This window comes from Sinohyriopsis cumingii, chromosome 7 (assembly GCF_028554795.1).
Source record: "Sinohyriopsis cumingii isolate HCF-2022 chromosome 7, ASM2855479v2, whole genome shotgun sequence".
NCBI lineage: Eukaryota > Metazoa > Mollusca > Bivalvia > Unionida > Unionidae > Sinohyriopsis > Sinohyriopsis cumingii.
In genome coordinates, this window is record NC_142967.1 from 73,798,522 (window position 1) to 73,812,443 (window position 13,922).

The 13,922-nt window shown below is 33.9% G+C and overlaps 1 protein-coding gene across 2 annotated transcripts in view; it reads right to left on the reverse strand.

Moving 5' to 3' along the window:
- Nucleotides 1-813: 813 nt before the first annotated feature.
- LOC149795521 (lipid droplet-regulating VLDL assembly factor AUP1-like) overlaps nt 814-13,922 on the reverse strand; it is a 54,575-nt gene continuing 41,466 nt past the window's right edge. Inside the window, exons 11-12 of one of the 2 annotated variants that reach the window (XM_089965321.1) lie at nt 6,776-6,882; nt 814-3,627 (exon numbers count right to left, since the gene is read on the reverse strand). In XM_089965321.1, coding sequence (XP_089821447.1) covers nt 3,514-3,627; nt 6,776-6,882 — 221 coding nt within the window. In that variant the 3' untranslated portion in view covers nt 814-3,513. Of the gene's footprint in view, nt 3,652-6,775; nt 6,883-13,922 lie in introns of both variants that reach the window. The other variant, XM_089965320.1, reaches the window with a different exon arrangement.

The following is a 13,922-nucleotide window of genomic DNA, read 5'->3' on the forward strand; positions in this document are numbered from 1 at the left end:
TGTACATAGAATAAGTGTTAGTCAACATGTGCTGCATTCTCCTTGGATAAAATATAATTCATAAATCTCAATATCCAATGTAAATTATATGAACAAGAATATAAATAAAAAATGTGACCAAATGTATTTCAAAACAAGCAAAAACCGAGATTCATATGGGTCACCTCTTTCAGTATATTATGATTTACATGATGTTATTATGTTTTAGCATATGCTGATGTATTCACTGAATAACTTAATAAATAAACTTAATAACTTCATTTGGAAGGATCATTGCTTGTTAGTGTTGGAGTAATTTATATCTGTTCATATAGCTGGGTCCATGCAATCCAAAATCACTTAAATATTTAGTTTGGTGTATATTTGCTTGTGGTGCTATAGTTAAATTTCTATTACCAAGTAATGGTCATTACATACCCTATATGCTCACTTATAAATCCATCTGCAAACTGCACAAAAAACCCAGATCTGCTTTTGTATAATGTGTCAGCAGTTCTAGGTCTGTGTCGTTTGTTAGGAGCAATAAGTAGAACAAGCAACTCAGACTAAAATTAGTAACAAAAAAATAAATCCACTGGCCTGTCATGTCAATTTGATATCTCAAGAGAAACAACCTAAATTTAGGTAAATGAATAGCCCAAACAGAACATTCTCTGCCTTTTCCACAGCATGCTTGGAAAAAATCCTCACTTGTAAATAATGTTCATTCTGAACTGACCTCAATCCTGTGGTTGTTATTACATTGTAATAACTTCACAATGAACAGATGGTATGTCACCACTAATATCAAAACAAGCAATATTTGAAACTGAATGAATTACATTCTTTTATTACGCAGTTGCAGGAATAACAATACAAATTAAATGTGCAGGTATTTCATTCATTGCTGAAACATCATCCAGTGTCATTTTCAAGACCTATCATGTTACAAGACACAGCTGAAAACTTACCAAATTGTTAAAATAACTATGATCACCTTTGAGTCTCTTTCAGAGATTCAAAGTTATTTGATTTGCATTGTTAAGAAGAGACGAGTATGTTCTGATGCTTAACAGCCCTGATAATAGTTATCTCCCCTGGATATTGTTACTCGAGTAGTGTACTTGAATCAAAAGCAAAAATGTTTTTAAAAGGAAATCACAATAACTTTGTTAACATTTCTAATGCTGATATAAATTCTCTGGTGGCATAAAAAAGAATATATATATATATATATATATATATATATATATATATATATATATATATATATATATATATATATATATAATAGTATAAAAGGACTATGCATAGAGATATCTCTGGAATTATGTTCTATCTGATTTTATGTAAATGTGTATTCTACCCTCCCTTTAATCTTCTACATGTCTGGTAAAGTGATTTTACAAACTGCTGCATAAGCAGTTTTCATTTCTCATTATTTACTCATTATTTACTAAGATATAGAAATTACAACCACATCATGCTGTGCCCAATCTCTCTCAGAGTTCACAGCATTATGAAACAGTAACATAACAAACATGTTTTGTCATATCAATGATGTAATAATGTAATCATGTTTTGAGATGCACAGTAAGAAATGATTTTACAAAAGTGACCATACTTAAATATAAAATATAAAAAGCTTTTATTCTGAAATTCCCAACTTATTCGAGTGTAATAAAACTCTTTTTATAAAGAAAGGTTCAAGTGGGGCTGATATCATTTACCTGGGCTTCTTATAGTACTGTATGCACATAATGCTTTGTAGACTATATCCCCATTTTGAAAAAAATTATTTGAGAAAATAAAGTCGTAACTATTATTAGGCACTTAGCTCACAACCGAACTTGTCCAGGATGTCATATAAATCTATAACACCAAGTTTTAATCAAATTTTCCAGAATTAAAGACACAAGAGAAGTAACAAGGTCTGCCAATCAGAAAAGATCAATTAATAAGGTGTGCAGACCTCACTTTTTATCAAACCCAAGACCATGAAAAGCTTATTTACTAAGTTGGAGAAAACCCAATCTAAATTTGGTCTCCATAATGGTAACAAGACCAGACGGTATGATAGAAGAGTACCTCCAAAATATCTGTAGATCTTGTTTATAATGAAAATCAACCAAGATCTTGATGATATAAAAATGCTAGATTGAACTATTTTTGATCAGTAATTATAGTGTGGACAAGTTCACCTAAATAGCTACAAGATCATATCATAAATATGCAAAGATCTTGCTCATTATCACACTTCCCAAAGATCATGATGTTGCAAGCTCATATTCTACATTTTATCAAAATCGGGTAAAAAAATATGGCCTCCTGATTGGTATGTGTGTGTGTGATTTGGATTTTTAACATAGCTTTAACAATTTTCCAGTCACACTGATATCTGCAGTGTGGTGTGAATTGGATGGATGTCATCAGAAAATGATGGATGGATACTGGGTCATACCAGAGGCTAGCATGGCCTGATGGCTAGGGCAGCTGGAAACTGATGTGTAGTATAAATTACACTTTTTTTAAAATTAGGCTTTGAAATCTTTGTTCCTTTTTGAACAGCTGTATTAATTTACTAAATAATGTCAATTCTAATTAAATTCACCAGGTGGATATTTGTAATGTTTAAGCAATGACAGCAGAAAATTAGCACCATTTCTTTTAAGATCACTTTCTCTTTCATTTTTGATTTATATTCACATACCATCTTAAAATTCACAATGAGTTACCCGAATGAACATGTTGTAACTAGGACAGATAATCATGAGCTGTGTCAGGAGGCCAGTTCAACTGCACAATACTCGATGTTTTGAATGGTTTTCCAAATCATATCAGAAACACATCTGCTTAGAAGTGAAAATTACCATTCCATATTATTTTAATCTTGCTGCTGCAGGTGTTAAGTGGACTCTGCAGGGATGTGTAAAGGATGTACTAACTGTAAGATTTTGTGAAGTCCCACTTTTGTCCTTCTCCAGATGAGGGATAAGGTAGCACGCATTCTTTAAGAGTAACAAATAAATTACTTTTACAATAGGCCATGCCTGATTTTTTTTTTCTGAGACAAATGCATTTGCCCAGAACTCGACTCTTACTGTAAGGCACTTGCCCAATTAAGACACTGTACTAGTTTGGGATATTGGATGTTCCATTGTGTACAGTCCTAGCATTGTCGGATGACATTTAATAGCAATACAAACGGCTTACGGTGAAATGGAATGCTAAACATGCAGTAAGGTTCATAATATATTATATGCAGATTAATTCACTGTGAATTCTCTATTTTTTGTGAGATAACAATTTTTGTGGATTAAATGGTTGCTACAAAGCACTAATTTAAACACAGAACCAACAATTGTTCTTTTATAAAAACAACAGAGCTCCTTCCCAACCCACAAATTAAAGAACTGACAAAAAAGCGATTATTTGCAGAGCCACAAAAATTGATACCCATAAAAATAAATGAATTCACAGTATTTCAAAGGATTTATTTCAATATAAATTTCTGTATAAACTGGCATATTGCTATCATACAAGTCCATGTTTTTCTTTATATCTCTGTCGGGCCATTTCAATCATTGCTTTTTTCCTCTCTGCATATGACAGCTGTCGGTCTCCTGATGTCCTTCCAAAGTCTTTTGCCTTAAATTGGAGTGAATAATTAGTCTGAAAAAAGGCAAATGTCATATCAACTTTTTATGTATATGAATTCAAAACCTACCCTCATTCTATTTTATATATATGAATTCAAAATCTACTTTAATTCTGTTTGACATATATGAATTCAAAACCTCCCCATATTCTATTTTCTGTATATGACTTCAAAATTTATCCTCATTCTGTTTTATGTGTATGAATTCAAAATCTAACATTGTTTTACATATATGAATTGAAAATCTACCTAATTCTGTTTTACGTACATGAATTGAAAATCTACCTAATTCTGTTTTATGTATATGAATTCAAAACCTTCCCAATTCTTTTTTATGTATATATGAATTCAAAACCTACCTTAATTTTGTTTTATGTATATGAATTCAAAACCTACCTTAATTCTGATTTATGTATATGAATTCAAAACCTACCTTAATTCTGTTTTGTTGTTGTTGGGTTTAACACCATTTTTCAGCACAAGATAGGCTATACATGGCGGCCAATATAACTGGTGGAGGAAGAACCCTGGAAAACACTGGGAAAAACCACCAACCCACAAGAAGCTACTGGCAAGCTTTCTCATGCATTCACATTAGCCGAGCCTGAGTTTCGAACCCATTCAGACAGAGGTGAGATGGCAGTGAGCCGGAAAGGTGAACACTTCAGACCACTTGGCCACTCATGGCCCCCCTAATTCTGTTTTATGTATATGAATTCAAAACCTAGCCTAATTCTGTTTTATGTATATGAATTCAAAACCTCCCCTCATTCTGTTTTTTTGTATATGAATTCAAAATCTACCCTAATTCTTTTTTCTGTATATGAATTCAAAACCTCCCCTCATTCTGTTTTATGTATATGAATTCAAAATCTACCCTAATTCAGTTTTATGTAAATGAATTCAAAATCTACCCTAATTCAGTTTTATGTAGACGAATTCAAAACCTAGCCACCACTCCGGTGGCCTACTAGTGGTTAGATCATCTGTCTTGGAAGCGGGAGGTTATGGGTTTGATCACCTGCCGAGTCATACCAAAGACTTACAAAAATGGTACTAACAGCTGCCTCGCTTGGTACTCAGCATTAAGAGGTTAGTGTTAGGACTGGTTGGCCTGGTGTCAGGTTAATGTGACTGGGTGGGACATCATGCTACATGTCTGTGGCATGATGCCCCAGTGCTGGACATCACTATAAACTGCCACACTGCAGACATCGTAGTGATATGACTGAAAAATTGTTACAGCTACATTAAAATCCTAATCACACACACCTAACCTAGCCTAATTCTGTTTGATGTATGTGAATTCCAAACCTACCCTAATTCAGTTTGACATATGAATTAAAAACCTCCTCTAATTCAGTTTGATGTATATGAATTCCAAACCTAGCCTAATTCTGTTTGATGTACAGTGCATATGAATTCAAAACCTACCCTAATTCTTTTTTCAAGTACAGCTTACTCAGATATCTTCATGGCATTACAATTTGTTCTTCATCCATATTGGATTGCACATAAGCACCATTTGCTTGAAAAGTATCTGTGCCAGAATGCTGTTTGAAAAAGCTGGATAAATTCTGTTGAGTAAGTTTTTGTGTTAATACTGTTTGCTGGTAAATGTTTTGGCTTTATCTGATGGTTGATGGGCATTGTTTCTATATACCTAAAAGTACTTTGAAGGTAGTATACATATTCAAAAATTTAGTAAAATTTTGTTGAGAACTTTTTAAGAATATTTAGAGGTTTTAAATTTAGTACAAGCAGCCATATTTGATGGCTAATACCCATCACTTGTATAAATTTAAGTTTGTTTATTCCTAGTAATGGCAGCCATATTTAATGGCAAATCAGCATCATGTGTATAAATTTAAAGCTGTCAATGCCAGAATGCTTTCTGTAAAATTTGGTCAAATTCTGCAGAGCAGAGTTTGAGATGTTATATAAAGTTATTTTCAACTCTTAGCAATGGCAGCCATATCTGATGGCAGGCCGAAAGTCCTTGATGCCAATGCTTTCTGTCAAAAAGTCCTTGATGCCAATGCTTTGTCAAAAAGTCCTTGATGCCAATGCTTTCTGTCAAAAAGTTCTTGATGCTGATGCTTTCTGACAAAAGGTTCTTGATGCCAATGCTTTCTGTCAAAAGGTCAAATTATGTTCAGCTCTTTTTGAGAAGAAAACATTTATATGTATTTTGAAAGTGATAACATCCATATTTGACAGTGGTCATATAAAATTGTGGTCATATAAAACAGCTCATCAGCATCAACTGAGCAAACTTGAAAACCCTTTATGCAAATGCCTTCTGTAAATTTTATCACATTCTGACGGAGAAAAAATCATTTAAAGCTTTTTATTTTTTGCAACAGTGGCGACATCTGATGGTAAATTAATCGTTGTAAAAATCTGTTTGCACTTCTTGCTTTCTGTCAAATATGGTACTATTCTGCTGAGCAATGTCTGAAAAAATGTCCTTCAAAGTTTTGGTCCTCATTTTGGTAAAAGTGGCCCCAATTTTTGTGTTGAATCAATTGTACAACTTTGAAAACCATTTACACCAGGATACGTCTGTCAAATTTGGTCAGATTCTGTTGAGTAGTTTGAAATATTTTCTATTTTAAGTAATGGCAGCCACATTTGAGAGTAGATCAGCATCATCTGTATGAACTTTAAAACTTTTCATCAAGTTTAGTCAAATTCTGTTCAGCTGGTTTTAGAAAAAGTCCCTGATTTTTTTTTTACAGTTGTAGTATTGATGGTATTATTTCATGGCAGATTTACATAGTTTTTTTAGAAGGATTCCATCCAGACCAGATGCAAAGCCACACCAAAGTTTACTTGGTCTTATGGTCATGTAAGCTAAAAATGTAAAGAATAAATAGTTAAAACATTTATACAGACATTAATTACCAAGTGAATAGTGAATTGAGTAAGAAAGATGTGGTTTACGTACAATATATGGACTGATTTTGCTTGGTCTCATTTTCATGAATTTTACAACCACGAAACATTAACTAGGAGGAAAAAATATTAAATATGCAAAATCACAAAACAAAAAAGTTAAACAAAAAAATTCAACTAAAATGTAAGAATTCATATTTGTTAAATTCATGTATCTAATTGCCGATGCACAGAAAATACCTGTGAATGTTTGGTACTGTGGCCTATTTTTCCAATATCCTCCTCTTTATTATCTATGTTACCTTCCAAAATATTAGTTATTGTTACATCAACATCTCCAGTCAGCTCTAAAATAGAAAATATATATATATATATATATATATATATATATATATATATATATATATATATATATATATATATATATATATATAACACAAATTCGGATATAACATGGTCATGGTGTGACTCCTGAAATTTTATTTACATGTATTTTTCTTGTACACGAAAAATAAATCTTTCTTAAAAGTATTAAGAAAAAAAACATACAAAGTTTATTATCTTTTCAGGAAGAGATATTTCATGAATAATACAAGACGATCATGGTGTGGCAACTGAAATTTTACATGTATTTTTCTTGTGCACGAAAAAAGTTTGTTCTTCTTAAAAGTACGAAAAAATAACATGTAAAAAGTTTATTCTGGGATCGCATAGAACTTCGCCAATGTCACAATCTGTGATTTTATTTTCCTTATTGGTGGTAAAATATACCAAATGGCGATTTTTTTCTCAATCACATTGTTGGCTGTTTAAACTTGTATAAACAAGCATTGGTTTGGAGTGGAGAAATTCAGAGGCACCATGAAAGGAAGCTGCAAACTGGATATACAATGCACTGAAATTTATCTATTGTTACATAAACAAATTCTTTGTCCATATTGACAAACCATCTTAACAGAGCATTGGTATATCATAATTTGCTTATGTTGACATATGAGAACAAGTACTGTATGTTGTGAGATATCAGCTCTTTTTTGTTGCTGTTGACATTTCTGGTAGTGGAGATCAACCGGACGAGGCATTATCTCATAATCTAACTTTCGTCGGATTTTTGGCCACTTGCTAGTAATTAATATATTCACACAGACTGACATTTGTATGTGAATGGTAAGTAAAATTCCTCTTCTTTTCACTCAGAATTAAAACCTTCAGAACACTCATATTTTCTGTATAAATCCTTGTCATCTGACAAAAACAACTGCGTCTCTATCATCTGTTGACCCTTTGTTAAATTTCTGATGCATGCATGGAAGGCAGCATCACTCCGCTACCACAAATGTAAAAAAAAACAACAACAAAAACCCCATCTTACATGTTGGTCTAATCAATAGGCAGGATGAACAGGAACTACAAATGACCAAATGACGGCCAATTCCTTTTTTTTTAAATGTGCCCAGATAAAACAGTTTGCTTAAATTTCAAAGAAAACAGATTACCTTTGAAGCACCGACTGTTATGAAAACGTACAAAGCAATGGAGAAAAAAAATCGGTTTCAATCATGCAATACAATTATTTGATGTTGCCGTCTCAGTAAGAAATTAAGAAATGGCCCTTTGTTTGGTTCTAAAAAGCTGTCCTTTATCGGTGACTTCAATAATGCATGCACCTTTCATCAAGGAAAGCCGACTACAATCTTCAATAAAAACAAAGAACTTTTCTTCAAAGGAAGCCAGTACCAAACAAAGCAATGGAATCTGATGGATTTTTTTCATTTTCCAATGTGACTGGAACACGTTTACTCTGCTGTGAAAGCTTCCTTTTTGCAGGGAAAAAAATTATGCTTACGAACGCTACCAATGGCGGCATAAAACGCAAACTAACTTTTACCAACTTGGGATGTACTGAAAAGTAAATGTGTTTCATCATTTGTTACATGACTGTGCTATGTTTACTCACTAAATTCAGACCTATATGACCTGTGACTAAATTATTGAATATTTTAAATCTCAGTGTGTGCATATTTTCGATGGAATTACTTGTATTGTGGATTCAATGTATGTGATGAGATTCACAGGTGAATACACGGTGTTGATACTCTATTCAAAAATATACATTAGACATATATATGTAAACATTATACACATGTATGTACCACTCCATGGTTCTCTAAATAAAGTAAAATATATGTCTTCTCTGTTTTCACTACAAGTGTATTTTCCATTTAATATGCATTGATTTAAGATGGTGCTGATGAAGCAAGTATTTTATCGCCCGCATTTATGACCACCACCCGCAATTTTTTTGGGTATATGCATCACTTTCTTCAGCTAAGTGACCTGGTTGCTTATAACACAGTTTGGTCTATAATACAGTCAAGTTCTATGGCTCCCAACCACCGTGTTACAGCGGGGTCACACTGGTTATATATATATATATAGATATAGATATACATATACACACACACACACTGAGTAGAATTCCGAAAACTTTAAGTTTTGTGAACCTAACTTTTTTCCAGTTCAGCCTTATTTTGGAATTATTTATGGAAGTCAGTAGATCTAAGTGATGCCCAATATGTTTAGGCCACAGGTAATATTACGGCTTTTCTCTGGGACTGACTAGGCCATTTGAGTGATGTCCAGTATGTTGGAAGTCATAGGCAACAGAAGGCATAACTCTGGGATTGAGTAGATCGCTTCAGTGTTGCTGGGTTATGTTCAGGTCATAGGCAACAGAAAGCTTTAGTTATGTTGAGGTCACAAGCAATCAAAGCCTTTATGCTGGGTATGAGTAGGTCACCTGAGTGATGACCAGGATGTTGACATCACAGACAAAAGAAGGCTTTACTCTGACTGATCAGGTCATTTGAGTCTAGCTTATCTGAGTGCTGCCCCATATGTTGAGGTCATGGACAGCTGAAGGCTTTACGTTGGGACTGTGTAGATCACTTCAGCCATGTCCAACACGTTGAGGTGACCTGCATTAGAAAATTGTACTCAGTAGGTCAGGTCACCGACAACAGAATGTTATACTCTGGGACTGAGTACGTCATTTATGTCATGCAGGTAAATTTGAGGTCACAGGCAATAAAACGTTTTAGTCTTGAACTTGGCAGGATGTTTGAGTGATATCTGGGATATTCAGGTCACATGCAATGCTTAACTGAGTAAGCCATTTGAATGATGCCCAGTATGCTGAGGTCACAGCCAACAGAAGGGTATACTCTGGAACTAAGTAAGTATTCTCAGTCCTCCCCTCTATATTGTGATCACAGATAATGAAAGAGTTCATTCAAGGGTTGAGTTGGTAATGTGAGCGATCCCTAATGTCTGAGTCAGTAACAACCCAGTCACACTGTTTGGAAGCCCCCTGGAAGAGATGGAGTCCTTCATGTACCTGGGCAGCATTATCAACCAGCAGGGTGGCACAGATGCAGACGTCAAGGCAAGGATCGGAAAGGCAAGAGCAGCTTTCATACAGCTCAAGAACATCTGGAGCTCCAAAAAAATTTCCTTGACTACCAATATCACTGTTCAACTCCAACATGAAGTCAGTCCTACTGTATGGAGCAGAGACCTGGAGAACCACCAAGTCGACTGTAAAGAGAGTTCAGACCTTCATCAACAGCTGCCTAAAAAGAATTCTCCAGATCTGCTGGCAAGACACCATCAGCAACACCAACATGTGGCAGAGAACCTCCCAGCTTCCTGCAGAGGACAAAATATAAAAGAGAAGGTGGGGCTGGATAGGACACACCCTACGTAAGCTACCACCAACATTACCAGATAGGCATTGAGGTGGAACTCTCAAGACAAGCCGAGAAGGGACCAACCATGAAACACCTGGTGACATGACCTTGAGGCGGGCATCACAAAGATGGGTCACACCTGGAGTCAGCTTGAGGGGATGGCACAGGACAGAAAAGTCTCTGGCAATCTTTTCTGGGCAGCCTATACCCTGGCAGGGGTTACGGGCAAAAGTGAACTGAAACTAATGTCTGAGAGATTCATATTCGAGTTACTCGAAATTTACATCATAAATACAGTGGAAAAAGCTTAGTGAAAACGGGGATTTAACCAATTTTTCTAATTTTATGAAAGTACTGATTTAGTTCTAAAGATGTATGCATGCTAATGAAACAAATTTTCCTAGCTGCAGATGTTTTTGTCGTTTTGTATGTTCCATGATATACATAAACCATAGTGTCTGCAACTTTATATACACTTTTCATTATTTATTTGATATGTACAATGATCAAAGGTGAAAAACTGAATTATTTTCTTCAATTATGCCTACTTATGAAATTTTAATTAGAATATATTTCCCTAAACAAAATGTTCAAAGGGACAAAAATGTTTAGAAATTTTATTGATTGAGGATCTGAAATATTACAGACATGACAGTATTATGTATTTAAATGAAGATGTTATAACTGAAATGAACAGATAGTTTGAAGATCCTACATCAAAATTCTTAAAAGTTTCAAGTTCATAACAAATTATAGAAGTTATGCATGAGCATGTACATGTATATTTATGTATACTTAGATATAGGAATGACTTGGTATACCAACATCCATTATTCAAAATAAAAAAAATTAAAATACTGGGGAATAAATTTGTATCAATTTATCTGTTTTAAAAATTTAACATTGATTTATCTCAGACGAATGGACCAAAAACGGTTCCAATATTGTCTTTGTTAATTGTATTTGTTAATTAACCTCTAATTAAGAGCAAAGGTGAGAAAGGCATCTGAAAGCTTACTCATGTCTCATGAAAAACTTTGCAGTCGTTCTTAATACAATGTAACCCCACTATAGCATGCTCCATTATAACACGAATTTGGATATAACATGGTTGTGGCAAGGCTACCAAAATTTCACATATGTGTACTTTTCTCATACACTAAAAAAAAATTCTTTCTTCAAAAGTAAGAAAAGTAACGTGTAATAAGTTTATTATCATTTTTGGGGAAGAGATCGTTTGTGAATTCTAATATAAAATGATTGTGGCATGGCTCCTGCAATGTCACATACATGTATTTATCCCATACACAAAAAGTTTTTCTTCTTAAAAGTAGGCAAAATAACGTAAAAAGTTTATTCAGAGATCACGCTGTGCTTTGCCAATGTCGCAAACTGCGATTTATGTTCCTTACTGGCAACAAATTATAACATCTGGCAAATATTTTAAACCAAAATTATTGACTGTTTAAACTTGTATATACATGTATAACCTTGGGTTTGGAGTGAAGAAATTCAGAGGTATCATGAAAGGAAGCCACAAACTTGATATAAAATGCACTGAAATTTATCTACTGTTAGATAAACTAATTCTTTGTTGATATTGACAAACCATGTTAAATCATAATCTGCTTACTCTGACATCTGGCCTGAGTACAGTATGCTGTGAGATATTTCTGGTAGCGGAAATCAATGGGATGAGTTACTATCTCATAATGGATCTTTCGGACGAAACAGTGTCAGATTATAGACTGCTCACTAGTAATTAATAAATTTTGACTGACTTCTGTATGTGGATGGTAAGCAAAATTTCTCTTCTTTTCCATGATAGAATTAAATCCTTCAGAACACTCATATTTTCTGGGGTAATCCTTGTCAGAACAGAACAGAACACCTGTTTATTTATCGCATGTTGGCCCTTTTTTAAAATAACATTTCTCACACCTACATGGAAGGCAGCATAACTCCACCACCAGAAAAAAAAGAAGAAAAAAACCCCCAACTCCCGAGATCTACTCTTTGGTCTCCTTATGCTACCAAGACTAGCTACAATCGACCAATTTTTGAAGGCAGGAAAAGTAACTGCTACAATCAACCAAACAATGGCTAATTTCTTTCGTATTTAAAATGCACCCAAAAAATAGCTTTGCTGAAACTTCAAAGGAAACTGATCACCTCTGAAGCACTGATTGTTCTGTATAAATACTTAGCAAATGAAGAAAAAGGAAATTCAGTCTCAATAAATGTTCTACAATTATTTGATGTTGCCCCCGCAATAAGAAACTGACATCTGTTTGGTCCTCCATAGGTGTCCTTTAGCAGTAACTTTAATAAAACACACCCTTCATTAAAAGAAGCCGATTACAATCTTCAATAAAAACAAATAATCTTTCATTAAAGTAAGTCAGCTCCAAACTTAAACAAAAGCAGTGGAATCTGATAGATTTTTGCATTTTCCAAAGTGAATGGAACACATTTATTGTGCCAATAAAATTTCATTTTTGGAGGGAAAAAATTATGCTTATGGTTGCTACCAATGGCAACATAAAATGTAAATAAATTTTCAATATTTTCAAACCACAGATATATGGCCATTAAGTTTAATGAAGATGGGGTATCTCGCAAAGATGTTTGTTAAACTTTTTATTTTGTTTGTTTTCACTACCTATCAATAGCCTCATGACCTGGGTAGCATTGGCAAGATGATACTGTCTCCATCTGACCAAAATCTAGGCCAATTTAAGTACATGTACATGTAACATGCAAACAGCTATAGCCATGTGCTACTTACGACAATTGTAGTGAATTGTTAAGTGACAATTGGATATAGATCAAAACGAGACCAACCTTTTTTTAAAAACAAATATGTATTATTTGTGTTTTCAAAAGGGGTTTTAGTCATACATGAAATTTATAATATGTGATCTATACTTGAATGCATGGATTTATTATAAACAAGTACAGTACTCAATGGATTATGGACTGTACTACACAAATGTAATTTGTCAATATACAAGCATTTTTTTCAGACTAGTTTGTCTTCATTTATGCAAAAGCACGTAATTTTGCTCCTGCTTTTTTACCCACCCACCCCACCATATTTTAGGTAAATGCATCATTTTTTCACCCAACTGACTTGGTTATAACACAGTTCAGTCTATAACAAGGTCTCATTCTATGGACCCCAACTACCGTGTTAGAGCTGGGTTGCACTGTATAACACCTACTTAAAATCTTGCTGCACAGCTTAAAATGACATGTTCATTACATTATGAATCATCAATATGTATTTTGTTACATAAGCATATCACAGCACTATGAACTGTGTGAACGGCTGGACAAAAATGTATCTGTTAACAACTTATCTCTCTTTTCAAATAGCATAAAGAAACATATTTATAAAATTTTATTAATTGCAGTAGTACTTGTGGAAATTTATAAAGTCAATACAAAGTACACAAGATGATGAGAAATAATTTCATGATTTAAAGGCAGCTTTAAATCAGTCATGCAGAAAACTTGTCACACTGAAAAAATTCACTTACTAACATGGTACAGTAAAACTTGCCTACAGCAGCCACCCATGGGAAAAGCAAAAGTGCCTTTATAGAAAGATGATCTCTGAAGGTAAGTTCAGCTTT